This window comes from Sander vitreus, chromosome 14 (assembly GCF_031162955.1).
Source record: "Sander vitreus isolate 19-12246 chromosome 14, sanVit1, whole genome shotgun sequence".
NCBI classification, from domain to species: Eukaryota; Metazoa; Chordata; class Actinopteri; order Perciformes; family Percidae; genus Sander; species Sander vitreus.
In genome coordinates, this window is record NC_135868.1 from 14,331,376 (window position 1) to 14,350,400 (window position 19,025).

Here is a 19,025-nt window from a genome sequence, read left to right on the forward strand (position 1 = left end):
TCCCTAAATTGTTGCACATACACAACGACTCCCTTCCATTCACAGCCACTCTGCGGGTTAGAAAGAGTTGGGGAAACAAATCAGGAAAACATGTCTGCACTCAACAGAAAGATCGTCAACACTACATCAGCCCCGGCTGCCATCGGTCCATACAGGTAACAGATACATACTGTATGCGTCATTTCTTTTATTTAGCGACACGGGGTGCAGAAGCAGGTACATAAAGTGTTTGTATGAATGGATGAATCAGTCCAGGGTTTTGATCAGGGGCGGGTCTTAGTGTACAATGAACTCAACCTGCTTGACTTGACACCATAAAAAAAAGTGCCAGAGTTGAACTTTTAGCAGAGAAGAAGCACCGCAGAGTAGAGACAGACAGCTGACATCATGGCATCTATTCGTCGACAAATCCCCTACACACCAAAAGCCCCTGTCAGACAGGGAATATACAGGTAAGGATTTATGTCCTGTGAAATACTTTATCTGCACTTAATATCTAAATCTTCAGAAATGCAACAACAAAGAGCACCTTGTTTTCTAATTACCTGATTAAAACCAAATTAACTGAAATGATCACAAATCATCTGACAATAATACAAGTCTAGTGTGTTTGTCGTGTTGTTCAGTTCAGTCTGTGCACAATGTGAGGGGTGTTCCTGCTCTGGCCAATAGGTCAATAGTCAGTGTGGGTGCAGTAACGTCTGACTGGATGGCCTCTGATTTATCTTCTGGATTCCAGGATCCAAGTTTCTTTAGCCATTGTTGCTGCCTGGTGGAAAAAATTTCGTATCTGTCATTTACTATAACATTTGACTTGATAAACTACCACAAAAAAGTGTAGCACAAAATGACTGGGATTTTAGATTATGAAATCCAGGTTTCAGAATCATAAGGCTAATCATTACAAATCAAGTCATTGAGATTTAAAGTGTAGATACATTTATTATTTTGCATACATTTTTATTTTTTTTAGTCAGTCATCTGAGAGAAATCATTTTACCTCATGCTGTTAATAAGTGAGAAAAATAAGATCATTATTTCATTTGATAAGTATTTAAAGCAGATTAAATGGTGGGGGGGGGGTGCTTGTATCATGTGGACGTGCAGACAGTTTTGTTGTCATTACTTAGAATTCCTCATGGGGGCGACAGAAACTACGCACTACAACTTTAAAGTGTGAAGATGTGTGTTTGTCTGTCTGTGTTTGTGTATCATCTTCAGCCAGTCGGTGGTTGTGGATAGAACAATGTACATCTCGGGTCAGCTGGGAATGGACGTGGCCTCTGGTCAGCTGGTAGATGGAGGGGTGCAGGCCCAGGCCAAACAGGTGAGGAAATTTTCTCCCAGAGTAGTAAGTTAACACCATTTCGATAAGTAATTTACATTTAAGATCATCAAGAAGCACAGTTGTTTTATTTACATGGAGCATAGGCACAGAGTGTAGAGCATTGCTACTTATTAGAGCACAATACAATATTAAATTGTTTTCTATTTCTTTCATGCTTTTGATAACTGATAAAGTTTTTTGCAACCAAAGAAAATAGAAATTGACAGAGATCACCAAAGAAACGGAAAAAGTTCTTCCAGTCATAGAGGTAAAACCCATAAAGTAAATGGTTAAAAACAGAACATTAAACAGACAAAACAACAAAGACAAAATCAATACACTGACAGCGATGAATCAAAATAGGATGTTTCCCAGGTCTCATCTGAATCCAATTCAATCTGAACCACATAAATAAAGGACGGTGATATTACGTATTGATTGACTGTATCACAATCATCCCTCAGGCTCTCGTCAATATGGGGGAGATTCTTAAAGCTGCTGGCTGTGACTACACTAATGGTGAGATCCCAGTACTGTCCGGCTGTTCAGTAACTCTGCTCATGTGTTTTTATATGATTTGATCAAACATGCTAAACTTAACTCTTCTAATTTCAGTGGCGAAGACGACTGTGCTGCTCGCTGATATCAACGACTTTAACAGCGTCAATGAGGTCTACAAAACATGTAAGGCAATACTTTATTCATTTTAAAGCTCAGTGTGTTATTTTTAATGCGAGAAAGTAGATTATAATGGAAAACATATGTGGTCTTCTAATCAAATTGGTAAAATGTCCTGTCATGTTTTTCTCTCATATTTCTATATATTTCTAATATATGAAAGCAGCCACACAGTGGCAGCCTTGAACAAGGTTGTCAGAGCTGCTGTTACATCAGTGACCATGTCACCTATACAAGCAGTCTATTTTATTCACTTTATATAGGCACCACTGTTGTGGTCCCGTCACAGAATAATGACCGTTCTGCCTGCACGAATACCTGAGTCACTGTATCCTTGAGCAAGGCGCTGAATGTCTACAGTGCTGATGTGTAGCTGACCGTTTGCTTTGTGGAGGGAGATATGATTAATTAAACATATCTAAATACTCTCAAATTGTCTTGATGGTCATACATGTTCCTGTGTATGGAGCCATCCATCTTACAATACATGCGGTTCTGTACAAGTGTTCCAATCCAGCACACAATTTACTGAGAAATTACAATGAAACACTGTAAAAGTCTGTCATTCCTCCAACAGCAGACTCCAGGATCCGTACACGTGGCGCCTCATATTTCACAAACATCTCTCAGGAAATGACTGCTGACCAGTGAAGCAGTCACCTGTCAGGCAGGCTCACTCAGCCTCCTCTCACAGTCTGGGCATTTCCTCCTGGATCACAACAGACAGGTGTAATGGAAGCTGCAGTGCCCAGTGAGTTGTAAATGGACACCGCCATGTAGGCACACAGATGTAACCTAACCCTCCCAGCAAGCTTTGCTGCGCAGGCCATTGACTCGGGTATAGGTCCCGAGCTCTCCCACCTCCCTCCTGACTTTACTCAACCCTGAACCACAGACAGGGAACTTTCCCTGACCCTGATGAAAGGAAGGAGAGGACATGTCATGTGAATTTTGACTTCACAGGCCAAAGTTTTGACTATGTCTGATAAGTGTAATTACTTGTATTTGCATTGCGAGCTTTGTCTCTATTATAGTTTTTGTCTTGTGAAAAATGGCATGTTTCCCAGTGTTCCACTAACCTGGTGGTTGTCCAGTATGCTTTTGATACAATGTAAATGTTTTCCTTCCAGTTTTCAGCAGTAACTTCCCTGCCAGAGCTGCCTACCAAGTCGCTGCTCTTCCCAGAGTGAGTACAAACGAAACCTGTACACCAATATAGAACTGCAGTACCCGGTGGTATACATGGTTCATGCATCAATACCCATGGGGTGGTGTGATTCATGGTAGCTAGATGCATGCTCATTCATCCGTGCCATGTATTTTCCATCATCCAGCAATTTTCACTATATTGAATATACTGTATTTCACCACTTTGGTAAGATTGTAATATATCCACAGCTATTAGATGGATCACTATGAAATGTTGCACAGACATTACCCTAGGATGAATTGTAATAACTTTGGTAATCCCCTCAATTTTCATCTAGTGGCATCATCAGGATAAAATTATTGTTGTCCTAATACTTCGGTTTATAACCAAATACCTGCAGAATTAATGGCATTCCCATCAGCAAGTCTAGCAGCAAATGTAGTGCTAATTAGCAAATGTTAGCATGCTAGGCTCCCAACTCTCACACTTTTGCCGTAAGATCGTCTTACACTCTCACACTACCAAAGAAAATTCAAAAAATAGTTGTATAGGTTAAATAGGCTTTCTTTGCACACACAGGACAAAGTCTGAACATCAGCCTTTTTTCCACATTTTGGCACTAATATTGGTTCATAAAAATCCCAGAGAAGCATTGTTTTCTTATTACCCACGTTGCTTTCTTCCCCATGTCCTCATTGTCTCCTTTGTGTCTTCAGGGTGGCCTGGTGGAAATTGAGGCGGTTGCTGTTCTCGGTCCTCTCTCAGACTCCTGACTAGACAGCCACATCCCAAACAAGCTGTAGTCTAACCATCAAGTGACCTTTTATAGTGGAAGCCTTAGAGTATTTCCAGATGACACATGAAAGACCAAACTAGGATCTTGTTGACTTTCTTTTGCATACATTTGTTTCTCCTCTGGCCACTGTAGCTGGTTGACTACACCACTTACCACTTTAGATTAAAACCCTGAACAATAGAGCAGCACTTAATTAACCATCAAAGAACAAAATGTAATGATAAAGTGGGATTGTATCTGCACGACCCATCCCTGGTCACAGTGGTCAGATTCACCTTCGTCTTTGTGCGGTTTATAGTTTGGTATCTCAGCTTCTGTTCGGTTCCAGAGAAATACTTTAACATTTTAAAAGCTCCGCTCTCACTAATAAAAACACATTTAGCACCATCTCTGATTCTAAAATGGTTATTTCACCCTAAAACATCACATCCGACAAAAAAAGTGCATGTGTCGTTTTTAACGTGGTCTTTTTAATTTTTTGACAGTTCATAGCTTATTACAGATTTCAGGCCATCTTTCCAGAGAGAAATCATGACACCTCAGAAACAGACAAAAAAAGTTTCAAATGTACACTTATCTCATTCGTGTTCCTATATTGATGTGTACGGTCCTCAGCTCTTCATATTTATTACAAACATGGTTGTAAAATCAAAGCCAGCTACCCAAAAATAAAATAAGTTCATAAATCAAATATATTTTGGCTTTGGTTTCCTTAGAATTATAATTTTGTAGAAAAGTAAAGAATGGATTCTTAGGTTCAAGTTAAATCGAAAATCCGCTATTATAAATTTCTATACAGGTAATAAATAGAATTTTAAGTTCTCCTGAAATGATGACATCATCTGAAAATAAACACTAAGTGCCGTAGAACTCTGTCTATGTACAGTTTGCAAGGAGAAACTGCAGCCATACATCATCATAAGGGGAAGAAGGCACAGCGATGACTAAGGAACCCTGGCTGAAAGTGATTTATCAAAGCAGGGTCTGCATCTTGGCAACAGGGCGATGTCTTTCACACGCAAACACCTATACATACTTTCACTCATGCATACAAACAAGGTAAGACACTTCCAGCAAACTCATCTGTGCAGTCGTTCAAGTTGCACTTCACTCACTGGGCGCTGAAAACAAAAAGAGGGGAAACTTGTTAAAGGTGGCATAGACGTTTTGTATGGATTATGTGACATTGTGTTGACATTACAGGGCCACTCACCTGGTGCCTCCTCTGTTTTGGACTCTGATTCGGTTGCTGTGGCCTCTGCTATTTCTGTTTGGAAAGAAAAAGATTTGTACATGTGCACAACAGACAATCACATTTAAAAGATCAGTTCACCTGGAGCAAAATGACATGTCAAACATTCAAAAGCATCTCTTTCCAGAAACCGTGTCCTTGTTACTCTGGATAATCCACATAACTGTAAACTGTTTTCATAGGGAGTACTTCCAATAAAAAAAAAATTGCTCACAGCAAAGTCTGTGGATTATCCTCCTGAGTAACATACATTGTTTCTGCAAAGACAAGACAAGTCTTTAAAATGTTTTTGCTTTTTTTCAATGCTGTGAGCACCACAATTACCATTCTATTCAACTTTATTGTATTATGGTTGCAGCAGAAATCTTGGTACAATGTCTCAAAATCCTGGACAAATCAAACTATCTGCATGGCTACATACAGCTGGAGGTAAATGAGTTTATGTTTATTTGCAACTTGGGTGAACTGACCCTTTAAGACCAGTCCTGCAGTTCTGAACTGCACTAAAAATCTAGATCACTATCAAGAAACGTTAATTATTAAGGCTGAAATACCTTTTAATCCAAATGGGTGAAATCACGTCAATGACAAACAGAAACGCACATTTACATTTGATCACATTTGTCGTGATGAATTTTATCAAAAACTCATGATTGCAGATTACTTCCACCAAACCAGTCTCAACAATGACCACTAATGGATACAGAAGCTGATGAGCTGCTGTGTCTGCTCTGCTAAATGTGACACTTGACCCTCTCTCTCCATTGGCTGCGAAACAACATCACTTGTGGCCAGTGGAAGCGCTCTATGAGTTGGCTTTAGTTTCTCTGTTGACTCAGATTGCACCTTGATGAGACCATGATGACAACAAAATGTTGGCCACACACACACTGCATGCAGGCCATCTAAACAGGGCTGTGGTCAGGCTTTAACTGAGGTTGAGTCAAGTTAAACACCAAAGGGAGTCAAAATCCAGTGAAGACAAAGGTCATGGAGAGTGCTAACTATTTTATTTAAATAATTGTACAAATGTGTATTTTTAAATACAAGTAATCTGTAAGAAACAGCTTGTGCTTTTCTGTCTTTCTATTCTCTATATTGTATGTTAAGATGAAAAAACATCCTAGCACTCAAACTGTTGACGGTTATTTCTATATAGCATCCTTAATATAAACTGCAGATCAATTTTGAACCTGTACGCATTAAAGAAGGGATGGCACCAGCATATGAGGATTAAATATGACCTGCTATGAATGCTTGAAGGTATGGGTAGACCACAATAAATAGAAAAAAAACAACATCTTTGGAGGCAATATGCAGTCCATCTTTCTTCAACGCATTACAGTGAAAGACACTTTGCATTAGACAAAGAGGAAAATGATCTGACCCCATGAACCTGTCTGCTGCTTGTAATTTGCATCATGAAGCAATAAGTGAACTGAGAGCAGTCAATGTAATGCTGTTCTGTGGCGAGAGATCATCACTGTGCCGTCATTCTGAAATGCTCTCTTGGAATTTAGAGCAGTGGAAGTTATGTAGCATTCACTAATTTGTAATTTAGCATATAACCCTGTTACCAGAGCACCAGGAGAGGTTAAATACATTATGTATTTAGTGTGGGAGGATGTGTTCATGGGACCCCCTAACAACAGAGCTGTCTTGGCTAAACAATCTGTGTGCAATGTCCTTCAACCATTTTTGTGCACAATCATGCGATTTAAAAAATCTTACAACTTACACAAATCAGGAGCTGATCCTGGACACACTGGTTGAGTTAATGTTTTGGTCTATTGCCCTTAACAACAGTTACAACCTCAAGAGACAACATTTACAGATCAACCGACTGTATAGGCTTGAATCTTCCACATCACACTTTACACATCCTACACATTACACTGCCAAAAGAAAGAACATATTCTAAATATATTTCAAGACTGCAGTTCATTGAAGACTGTGAGTCCAAACATGACTAAAATAATATTCATATAATTAAAGTGTCAAGACAGATTCTTAACCCTCGTGTTGTCCTTCGGGTCAACACGACACCCGTCCAGTTTATTTGACGTTTTGTATTGGCCTGGCGTTGAGCTTCGGGGTCCCCCCCCAACCCTCCCAGTGACCCTCACGTACTACGTGATGTCATTTCACTTGAACCAGCGGAGGGGGGGGGACCCCGACGCTCAACGCCAGGCCAATGCAAAACGTCAAATAAACGTATAGTTAACCCTTATGTTGTCCTCCGGGTCCCGGTGACCCGGACGACAACACAAGGGCTAAATACTAACTAAATAATCAGATGTGTGACTTATAAACACATTCAGGTGTTCATTAAAAGCCATGGCTGTGTGTTGTTGGATACCACCTGGCAACCGACATTGCAGTGGGACTGTGGAGGGTCTAGGTAAAGGCGGAAGGGGCTTTATGTACCTGGGTGATGTGTTCAATGGGTCACTATGCAAGAGGCGGAGCAGTGCTCAGGTTACTGCTGGTCAATGGAAACATTTGTACATTTTGTCCCTAGTAAGTTCCCCTTCCTTGATGGGACACATATGGAGCTCCATCTTGATTAACCTTTTAACTTTGTAAAGTCGGTGTGATAAATGTCACAAGACGAGATGAGTGTAGAATAGAAAAGTGTTATTTGCATAGAAAATAAAGCTCACAATAAAAAATGCTTAGAGCCTTCAACGCTTTATACTGGTCATCACACTGCAGAGACAAAGTGTCCAGTATTGAGTATGTTTATTTGCATCTCACAGTCTACGAAAATATTGGGGATTCATAAAATGTGCCTAAATTCTAGTATGTGAATTAATTTCTATCAAAAAAGAAACAATTGTCATTGGCCTGCCCCGTTTCTGTAATTGACTCCAACCTACCTTGCTCAGGCGCTGCCGTCTCTGCGGTGCTGTCTGCTGCTGCCTCTGCAGGCAGACTGGCTGCACCAGGCTGAGGCTCCTCCCCTGCAGGTGCAGCTGCAGCAGATTCATCTGCAGGCTTAGCATCGCCGTCCCCAGCGGGTGTCTGGTCGGGAATAGTTTCGCTGTCCTCAGCTACTTTGCCATTCTCATTGGCTGCCCCTGTCAGGAACACAAGTATTAACACGGCACGTGTCCACAGATCCAAACATCCAAAAAGACAGTAGCAGAGATGCACCGATTACAACTTTCTAGGCCGATTCCGATTTTCTTTGAGTTAGGCCAGCCGATACCGATTTTAGCCGATTCCGATTTCATTTTTTCTAACCACTTTACAGCACACACGAATATTTATTTTCTATCTCTTCTTTAATAGAACATTTTACACAGAACATAGAAAATTTTTTGAACAGATAATGGATCACTATAAAATAGAACTATATAAATTACTCCTGGTGTGGGAAATTCACACACATCTAAAGTGCAATGTTAGAACCATTTCCTTCTTTTCACATCAAATATCCAACTAAAAAAAATGTGATTTTGGTTTTTGGTGTCGTCCCTCCACGCTCTACTTTTTCCTTGCAGGTGTTGCATATTGCAAACTTGTTATCTTCTGCACACACGCTGAAGAATTTCCTAACAGCTGACATGTTGCAGGTTAATTCAGGAGGTTCCCTACATGTGCGAGAATAGCATGGACACGCGCTTCACACCGCGAGCTGGTACGCGCGACACACGGCGGAATAGTTGAGAGAAAGGAAAAAAAGACTGTGCTGTCGCGTCCGTGTGTGCGTGCGTCCTTGAGAACTGTAACTCGTATAACTCATGTTGTCAGTTAATTGTAGCATTGACCGGCATGAAATCGGCATATGTCAGACTGACCTGCCGGTCGCCGGTCATGGGCGAGCACGCCAAAACCGGCCAATTCCGGTCACCGGCCGGTCTATCGGTGCATCTCTAGTTTGAAGATAATTTTAAACTAATAAATGAAATATAAAACTACTTACTATTACTGTATATCTACTAAGACTGCAGTCAAAGTGCATGAATTATGTACCCTGTTGTTGCTGTTCGTACTATCAAATTCGAGAAGGCAAAAACTTTGAATGTAATAAAGATGAGAAACATGATCACATTTACATTAGACACAAGATTAAACAATTTACAATTTATTATGTGAGGCACAGGATCTTTATAACACAGCATGACACCAGGGTCAAGGGTCAAGGTAGCATTTGTTTTCACTGGGGTTCCCTAAGGTAAATATGTTAATGATATTGTTCTGTCTGCTTTGGGTAAAAAACATGTATATATTATTATTATGTTATTATAAACTCCCATATAAGTCCCCAGTTCAAATTCTTTGTTGCACCTCTCTCCCCTTTGTTTCCTCTCATCTCTTTACTTCTATCTGTAAAAAAACTGCCCCACAAAATACTTTAAAAAAGTATCTTCACACTTCACATCATGGCAACACAGGGCAGTATCAGTACTGTCACTTGTGTGTGGTGACCAGAGGGCAACACAAACAAAGTACACACAGACCCTGTCAGGTAAGAAAACAAGAACTAGACTTTCATTATTTAAATGTGAGACAGTTTGGGGTATCATTACTGTGCTCTTAGGTTTCCTTTGTTTTAGTTTACTTTATGTTTGTGTTGCCTAAATAATGGCTACAGCATTGACTTAACCCAAAGTCAGAGAGTTAAGTAACAAATATTTTTATGGGTGCAATGCAACACATTTTGTTGTACACTATTCAGGCACCTTAATAAATAATGCCTGCTTTATTAGCAGAATGCTCAGACATTATGACAGGAGCAGCCAGTGAGGATGTGGCATAAAAATGCAATTACATTTCATAATAGACAATGGACAATGGACAAGGGAAATGGACAAGAAGTTTATAGAAATACAGATTGTTTTAATCTTATAATTAATACTGTTAGGTTTTATATTTTGAGAATGAAATTAGTATGGATTAATGATTAAACTCCAGTCTCTGGTCTCTGACCACTGAACCACGCAAAGTTACCACCAAACAAAATAAGTAGTAATAGTGCACTTCTCTAGAAACAGTTGATCAGCAGTTCTTCTTTGAAATAACTGGAGAAACAATGGCTAGTTGCCTCAGATCATTGAGTAGGAAGTAAAAAAATAGCATAAAAAAACCCCAGTGACACATAATTGCAACCACAGAGGGTTAATGATTATGTGGATTGTTGGTAATAAACATTAACAGCCTCATACGCACAGTTCACAGCTCTATGGACAGGTTGCTATGTGTTAAGTTATGTGATATTGTGAATGACTACCTTGTTTTTTTGAGGGATTTGCATTACAAGTACAGTATTTGCATGGATCATAGAAGTCGTGATCACTGACCTTCTATGTTGGTATAAATGAGATGTCTTCCCCTATTTTGATACAGTATTTTTCACAATATTTTTCCTTTAAAGTCTGCATTCTTTAAATGTTTAAACGAAAGAACGTCGGGTTAATAAATGTCTTTCTTTCTTGGGGGTGACAAGTAGTAAGCAGGAGAAGAAAATGAGCCACATGCAAAAAGAAGGAAACACCCTGACACATTTCCATCTGACCTCTAAGACGATGATAACAGGAACACCTCAATGTTCAATGTCATTCATCTGATATAAAGCTAGAGAGCAACAGTCAGAAGCTCTGCCATCATCAGTTGAAAACAATGATGAGATAGCCTACTTGATTGGGAGTCGTAAGGGGGAAACTCTTTTTGCTTTTAACCTCTACAGGGAGGTCATGTAGCATGAGCATAAACACACTTTAGCAGGAGCAGTGGCAGTTTCTCAGCTCACTATATCACACACTATATGAATCTTTTACCAGTTTTCTACCAGCTTCTTCTTTGGGTTTTTTGATATAATGCTAAAGCTGGCAGAACTGCTAACAAAGTCACATCTATTGTAATTGCACACAGATTCGGCAAAATTGAATATTTTACAGCCTCTGAGGGTAAATAAGACCTGCATATATTTATAAATTTCTGAACACTGCTAAATGCAAACACAGGATGCAGTGTTGGTGTTTTACCTTGAAACGTGTGCTAGTTAGCAACACAGCCGGGCCATCTCTGACCCACTACAACAAAGGAGTGTCTAAAGCGTCTTCTCCATTTCCTATTGAAACCGTAGACTGTCACCAAATCTGCTTTCATGTCACTGAGAGAGACTCTCAGGGAGGACAGAGCCAGAAACCACTGTTAAATAATCACAATAAACTGTCCCATCCTGTCACTGTGGGGATCTGGCTCACTAGAACTACAGACATCAGACACTGTACTCAAAGAAATACATTGATGATCATTTGCATGTAAACTGGGACCTCCTTATCAGAGCAGGGTTTACCACGGTATACTTGGCTTATGTAACTCTATTTGGATATGGCAGTGAACTTCCATGTTCGACACCATTACCACCAATATGTTATGTGTTAGGCTTTTTAAAGAAATAAAATAACTATTAAAAGTACCTTGATTAATGCATTTGATTTCAAAAAATCATTTATACACATACATTTGGTTGGTGTCATTCTAATTACAGATAGTTCACAGCTATCATCTCCAAAGTGAAGCCATGGATAGTGCTTTGTCAGATAACTTCACACAATGCAAAAACATACTACTGCTATTTTACATGCAAAATATGAAACTACAGTATGTAAATTTTGGACAGGAAATCATTGCTTCTAATGGACTCTTGACAATAGCGTTATTTTGAAAACATTATTTTCAGGTATTAATGTCATATTCTCTGTTTGGCCACTTAAAATATGCTTGCAATGAATGCTACCTAGCTGTATATATAAAATTGTTATTTGTATTTTCCACATATCTCACAAGCATATGTATTACATTACATAGCCTATAGTTGTAAAGCTTTGTGCATCACCTGTTGTGCTGGATCCGTTGCTCTCCTCGGGCTTAGCACTGGGTCGAGTCGTATCTACCGCTGACGTTTGGGAACTGGTGGAGCATCCCATCCTGTCCAGTGCACATAGAGGACTGGGTGGTTAACGTCAGGGTTAAGAGTTGAGGAGAGGCTATGGCTGCACTAATGACGTCGTGCATAGATATCGTCTCTGTAAATGGAGAGAGTTGAAAACTATGGACAGCGAATCCTCTGGCGGATATACAAATTGACAGGCGCTGGACGTCAAATTACTTTAGTCTCGTGCGTAATTGCGCATCATGGTTCTTCCTCCAAAAACGCGTTCAGCTATTTGTGTTGTGGCTACAAGTCTCTATCCAGTTGAGCACGCAGGTGAAATGTGTGCTTCTGTTGTGTACTGTAACGTAGGCTGTTTCCAAGAGGCTGGCACAGGGACAAAAATACATTATACAGTCAGTTTGCAGCGGCCACCTTTGGGGCGGGGAAACAGCCTGTAGCCTCGTTAAACTAACAACTAGGCCCACTGTCTATGTGCCCTTGAGCCAATATCTTAATCCTGAATTAATCCACTGGAGAGGCGTGATGTTCTGTGGAAATGTGTCAAATTACCCATCTGCTCAGTTGTAGAAGAAGTGTTGTTATCCAAAATGTAGCCATCACACTATAAAAGAAAAATACACCACTTGAAGTAAAAATATCTGCATTCATTAAATCACTTACAAAAGCTAAATGCACTTAAAGCATAAAAAGTAAAAGTATCTACTAGGCAGAAGGGCCCCTGTCAGAGTGTTTTATTGGGTTGTTATGTATGATGCATTAATGTATAATGGATCATTTTAATGTTGGTGGTAATGCTGGTTTAGATGTAGCTAGTTTTAAAAAGCCTACTTTATATACCCATGGGTAGTTTAATCTATAACGATGCATTATAGTGACTAATGTGTAAAATAGATAGATGAAATAAAGCTTTTATTAGAGCCATGTTATTACTTTAAAGGTGCTCTAAGTGATGTGATGCGTTTTTTAGGCTACAACATTTTTTGTCACATACAGCAAACATCTCCACACTATGTGCTAGTGACTGTCCCCTGAACACACTGTAAAAAAACACGGTCTCTGTAGACAGCCCAGGCTTCACAAATGCCAACAAAAACAAACTGCGCCAACCTGCCCAACAAACCATAACAAACAGTGTTCCAGCCAATAACTAACAAGAAGGAGTTGGTTGAGTCATAAACATGCATTGTGGAAGTACCCTACTGGCTAATGCTGCTGCAGTGATGGCTCAACCAGCTCCTCCTTGTCAGTTATTGGCTGGAACACTGTTTGTTATGGTTCGGTGCAGGTTGGCGCAGTTTGTTTTTGTTCGCGTCACATCACTTAGAGCACCTTTAAGTAATGGGTAAGATCATTTAGATAGGCCTAAATGTGTTTTTGTTGCATATGTTGTGCAATGAATAGCCTATTATTAGCTTTAATCATTGTTTGCAAGTTTCTGCGCAAGTCTTGGTCTATGGATCTGTCTTTTTTATTTTTGTTGCATTTTGTTTTTTTAAACTTTATTTACTTCTATTCTGTAACTATTACGTGTTTATGTATGTATTTTAATATGAGTTTACTTTTGTTTTTTGTCTCATTAATGCTCACTGTAGACTAATGTTTATTTGTTATATATAACATATATTTTCACGCAGTCTATTGATTTTCTCTAAACCATCTGCAGTGAGTAGTCTGCGCAGTACTCGTTTGCGCAGGCCTACCGAAAGATAGCAGCGCAGTGCACCATGGGACTTCCTTTCTCTCCGAGGCCATATTGGAGTTAACTCACAGTAAGACGAGCTCCGAGTTTTCTGATTAAAAATCACCAGGATTTGTTAATTTTAACGTTTTGTTACTGTCCAGACATTAACGCTAGTCTTCTCCTTCCCTCCTCCCGCCCACAGGTTGGCCGGTCAGGACTAAACCGCAAAAATGGTGGCCGCAAAGAAAACGGTGAGTGGCGTTGGCTCGGCCAGGAGTGCACGAGCTGCTGCTTCACGTGGAGACGTGTTTCTGTCACGGCCTGCTAGCTAGCACCGTTGCTGTCCTTATAAACGTATTATTCACACGCAACATGTATAGTTTTGCGTTAAATCATTGCAGCTGTAAATATGTGAAAGCATGCGTCGACTGTCCCTTTATTTATTGCCGTCCATCTATCTTTGTCTTTCGGCTAACGTTTGTAGCTGTTAAACTGTAAGTTATAACACCGGCAGGGCAGCTAATGCTAGTTTGCTAAAGTTAACACAAACGTAACAATGGTATTTAATGAAAACATTTTACAGAACAAAAGTCTTAAAGTGCTTCACAAGGGTGAAATCGTTTTTAGACGTAAAAAGAACAGAAAATTGTAACTAAAAGTGAGCCACAATTACAAACTTGAAACTGAGGCAAGTTTAAATAGGTGAATATTCGGCTGTTTCTAGAAAGCATTAACGTGGCAACATTCCTGTTAATGTACGATAACATTTGATGTGCTAACCTTGTTTTTTTTTTTTTTTTTCTTCTTTTTTAATGGCATTTGTTATTCCCACTGCTATTTGGGGGGTTTTGCATGACAACGATGGTGGAAGTTAGTGATGTAGATTGTGTGCTGTCACTAACTCTAGGTATGTACATCTGTTTGTTCAGAAAAAGTCCATGGAGTCCATCAACTCTCGTCTCCAGCTGGTGATGAAGAGTGGAAAATACGTCCTGGGCTACAAGCAGTCCCAAAAGATGATCCGTCAGGGAAAAGCCAAGCTGGTTATCCTGGCCAACAACTGCCCTGCCCTCAGGTATATGAAGAAAAATAAAGACATTCATACTTGTTCCAATAAAGATTAGTTATTTTGTCATGTTAGTTTCTGTAAGCAAGTAGTTACATTGGGGGGGGGGGGAGTGTTATTTGATGACTTGTGTGTAACGACAACTTGATATATGAACAGTAATAGGACTGGAACATGAATAGAATATAGCATCAATAACTTTTTTTTAAAAGACTATTCACAATATGATGCGCGTATGCTAAATGTTCAAACCGAGAATTGTTTGCATTGCTGTCAAAAGATTTAACATTTAGTTAAATCCTCATACCAAATATCAGGTTCTTTAAAATCAGTTGGTCTGATTTATCCGTTTAGACAACAGAGCTGTGTTTAACAGGTTAGTGTGCTTCGATGTAGGGCTGGGCAATATATCAATATTGTATCGAGATATGAGACTAGATATCGTCTTAGATTTTTTAAATCATAATATCGGGATATGGCATAAGGGTTGTCTTCTTCTGGTTTTAAAGGCTGCATTATAGTAAATGTCATTTTCTTAACTTACCAGACTGTTCTAGCTGTTTTATTATTTGCCTTTACCCACTTTGTCATTATATCCACATTATTGATGATTATTTATCTAAAATCAAATTTTGTTAAAGCAACAATTGTCAAGCCTACAATATCGTCGCAATATCAACATCGAGGTATTTGGTCAGGAATATCGTGATATCTGATTTTCTCCATATCGCCCAGCTCTACTTCGATGCAGAGGTTGTAAAGCACAACAGGTCTGAAAGGCTGTTGATTCTGTTATAAATTGTCCAATTGCACACTTATTGGTGTTTCAAGCTTCTACACTAGAATGACTTGTTGGCACCTTTTGGGGCATTGTTTTTTTTTATTTTTATTTAAGTCTTGTCAAAGTGTATTTATCTGCTTTTTTTGGACTCGTTTTGTGTATGCCCTGTTCAGGAAATCTGAGATTGAGTACTATGCTATGCTGGCCAAGACTGGTGTCCACCACTACAGCGGAAACAACATTGAGCTCGGCACAGCCTGCGGAAAGTACTTCAGGGTGTGCACACTGGCGATCATTGACCCTGGTGAGTACCTACCTTTTTGTCTTTGACACCATCTACAGTATGGTGCAGTTCATTTCCACAAACATTGATCATGTTCTTTGGCTCTTTAGAGCTAATTTAGATTTTATGGAGTGGGCCCATACTGGAATCATTAATGGACTAATGAAACGTTTCTGACACAAGCTTGTATCGGACACTGCCAAAATTGATGCAGGGGTATTAGCCTTGGGGGACTGGTCCCAGTGAGCCTTTTTTCAGGACTGAACAGCAGCAAAAAGGCCCCTCTAACACCAACAGTTTAAGTACAGCATTTCCATTCAATAAAGCTATTCGCTTAAAAAATATATTGTTATTCATACTAACGCAAAGGCATTCAGCACAGAATCGAGATACAGAGTCAGTCTCTTAAAAATTAAGTAATGTTTTTGTCTTCTAATCAATTTTTTTTTTTTTTTGGACACACTGCTGGTACTAGTTACCAGATCTGATGTAATGTTACCTGAGATAATATCCATGCATCAGTAATATCATTGCTTTTTTTTCCTTCTTTTTTTTTAAATAATCGGGATCACTCCTTAGACGCTGGTTTGTTAAAACAGAGTAGGGCTGGGCGATATGGAGAAAATCAAATATCACGATATTTTTGACCAAATACTTATATCGATTCCACAACGATATTGTAGTGTTGATTATTGGTGCTTTCACAAAATATTTACACAATGAGAATTTTTTATAAATAATCACCAGTAATGTGGATATAATGACTAAGTGGGTAAAGGCAAATAATAGAACAGTTACAACAGTCTTTTGTTCTGAAAATGACTGTAAACTTTACTGTAATGCAGCCTTTAAAACCAGGAAAAGACAACACTTATGCCATATTACGATATCCAAAATCGAAGACGATATCTAGTCTCATATCACGATATCGATATAATATTGATATATTGCCCAGTTCTATCTGATAGTACTTTTTTTTTTTACCTTCTGCCACTGCAAATGTCTGCTCTTGGACCTGCTAATCAAAGTGGTCCAGTTCAGGACCAGTGGTTTGCTAGAGGAGTCTTTCGGAGCGCTTAGTTGAGCTGCTTGTGCTTTCTGGCCAGTTCATGGATGCATCGTTGGTACCCTTTATCCTCATTTTCAACTTTGTTTATGTATTTGTAGGAGGTCAAATTAGCTGTTTTATGCAGGGAATATAATTGGATGTATTTGTACTGTGAATGTGGCAATTTGCATTTTGATCAGCTAACTTTTTGTTGTTTTCCTCTTCAGGCGATTCTGACATCATCAGGAGCATGCCAGACCAGCAGCAGCCACCTCAGTAGAGCTGTTCCCCCACCCCGTTGTTATAAATAAAGTCGGTGTTAACAGTACATGCTGCTGTCATTTCTTTTAACAATATAACCTGCCTGTCCTGATACTGTCAATCCTGCAAGTGTCCACCAGAGAACACCAGTGTTCTCTTTGATTTTCTCAGATGAGGTTACTACCATCAATGTTTTCAAGGTCTTGTGAGGTATTTCCTCTAGTCTCTGCAGAGCTGTTAACAATATGATACTAACAGCAGAAAATGTCACAGAAGTAATTCTGGAAACCAGATTTTAAATGGTTGATCTTTCTTCAAAGACTTGTGTAACAAAGCATAACGACAGGGTTAACTTTGTTTAAATGACGATTCACCCAACTGACCTAAACACAATTTTGTCAAAATTAAGCAACTGCTCATCTTTGAGAACAGTTTTTTCCCTCACTTACATAAACCTAGGGATTGACGGTCTGCTGTATTAGCTGCAGCCTGTTGACTGTAATTGAGTAAGGACACTCCTCAGAGATCTTAAGGCTTTAGAGGGTGATGGCTGTCTCTATCACTCATATTGTTGTCCTCTGACTTGTGTGAGAATATACTTCCCAAAACTAAGAAGCCAAGAACAAATGGTTAATTTAGCCACAGACCAAAGAGTATTATTTTGTTCACATTTGAAGCCATCCTAAACGGACTGTCTCAAACTCTTTATTTTTAGATTTTTAAAGCCTGTTTAACAAAAGCAGAATATATAAATCCAGGATAACTGATAAAGCGAGGCTTGACCTAGTCTAATCTGAGCATCCTGGCTTGGTGCGTTTCACGAAGGCCAAGCCTGGCTGAGGAGGAGCGACTAGTTGAGCCAGGATGAAGGAATTCAGACAGATGCTCGTCCACGGCTTTCCTCAAAAGACCGCGAGGTCGATCACAAATTTACTGATGCCGAAATGGAGAATACGCATTGTACATACTTGATACAGAGTGAGCAGCAGCTTCTTGTGGAAGTATGATGACGTGAAACACATTTGTATAAAAAGAAAAGAAACACGGCCGCTGTAATGAACCAAGCGAGAGAAAGCGTAGCAGACGATCACGGACCGACCGCGTAATTAGCCTAAATATAGACATTAACTGACCACTGCTCTAGGCTACTAATCATTTGCACAAATTAACAGTTGTACTCTTTGCCTTAAAAGTAAGCAGAAGATAATGTTCCTCAGGAAATTTACCATTAAGATCAATTTTCTAGGCTAGAATATGATGCTTAAAAATATCTTTCACTCTGTTCCTCCCTCTCTCTCATGGGCTAAAATATAAATGTCCTAAGTCATATTAACTTCTACTGCTCGCTTTTAATGCAAAGTGTTCGTTTTTGCAAATGACAAGTGACTCATTGAATGGTTTCAGTTAAGAGCAGTAGTTCATAAATGTATATTTTTAGACTATCATTCAGTCTGTCCGCTATTATCTGCCACGCTTCTAATCGCGTTTCTTCTTTTTTTTTTTTTTTTTATAGAGGACGAGTTTCCTTCTCTACATATTATATGCCTTGCTCCCTTGTATATATGGACATAGAAAATAAAGACACTGAAGAAAGTGGACTCTAAAATCTAGAAACTATAAAGGTAATTAAGTGATAAATCCCATGCCCACTGTAAACATGACTGTAACAGAGTATATTCATCAGTTATTTCCCCCCCAGCAAAATATAAGGTCAAAAACCATTGGGGTGTCCTCTCCCTGTTGTTACATAAATTTACAGTAGCCTACACCACTAGCTAGTTACTGGTCCAGTAAA

The 19,025-nt window shown here is 39.3% G+C and overlaps 4 protein-coding genes across 7 annotated transcripts in view; 2 read left to right on the forward strand and 2 right to left on the reverse strand.

Moving 5' to 3' along the window:
- Window positions 1–19,025, reverse strand: part of LOC144529081 (DNA-directed RNA polymerases I, II, and III subunit RPABC4) — a 55,151-nt gene that overhangs the window by 20,085 nt on the left and 16,041 nt on the right. The gene's annotated exons all lie outside the window — the stretch shown is intronic.
- On the forward strand, window positions 9–4,338 carry rida (reactive intermediate imine deaminase A). Of its 3 annotated transcripts, XR_013502954.1 has the most exons (7): window positions 9–155; window positions 1,222–1,327; window positions 1,792–1,846; window positions 1,943–2,011; window positions 2,583–2,756; window positions 3,136–3,191; window positions 3,872–3,891. XR_013502954.1 is itself a non-coding variant. In XM_078268031.1 (6 exons), exons 1-6 carry the CDS (start codon window positions 91–93, stop codon window positions 3,926–3,928), a joined length of 408 nt encoding a protein of 135 aa, XP_078124157.1. In that variant the 5' UTR covers window positions 41–90; the 3' UTR covers window positions 3,929–4,338. The 3 variants fall into 3 exon arrangements, 2 of the variants coding, with proteins under 2 accessions (XP_078124157.1, XP_078124156.1); XM_078268031.1 differs by lacking the exon at window positions 2,583–2,756 and having other exon boundaries at window positions 41–155; window positions 3,872–4,338; XM_078268030.1 differs by lacking the exons at window positions 9–155; window positions 2,583–2,756 and adding an exon at window positions 180–452 and having other exon boundaries at window positions 3,872–4,338.
- On the reverse strand, window positions 4,402–12,459 carry LOC144529087 (uncharacterized). 2 transcript variants are annotated; one of them, XM_078268033.1, is made up of 4 exons: window positions 12,051–12,459; window positions 8,083–8,277; window positions 5,165–5,218; window positions 4,402–5,072 (listed from the first exon to the last, which is right to left on the reverse strand). In XM_078268033.1, exons 1-4 carry the CDS (start codon window positions 12,139–12,141, stop codon window positions 5,059–5,061), a joined length of 354 nt encoding a protein of 117 aa, XP_078124159.1. In that variant the 5' UTR covers window positions 12,142–12,459; the 3' UTR covers window positions 4,402–5,058. The 2 variants fall into 2 exon arrangements, with proteins under 2 accessions (XP_078124159.1, XP_078124158.1); XM_078268032.1 differs by having other exon boundaries at window positions 8,083–8,283.
- Window positions 13,819–17,297, forward strand: rpl30 (ribosomal protein L30). The gene is made up of 5 exons (XM_078268056.1): window positions 13,819–13,879; window positions 13,994–14,042; window positions 14,721–14,866; window positions 15,812–15,942; window positions 17,197–17,297. Exons 2-5 carry the CDS (start codon window positions 14,022–14,024, stop codon window positions 17,247–17,249), a joined length of 351 nt encoding a protein of 116 aa, XP_078124182.1. The 5' UTR covers window positions 13,819–13,879; window positions 13,994–14,021; the 3' UTR covers window positions 17,250–17,297.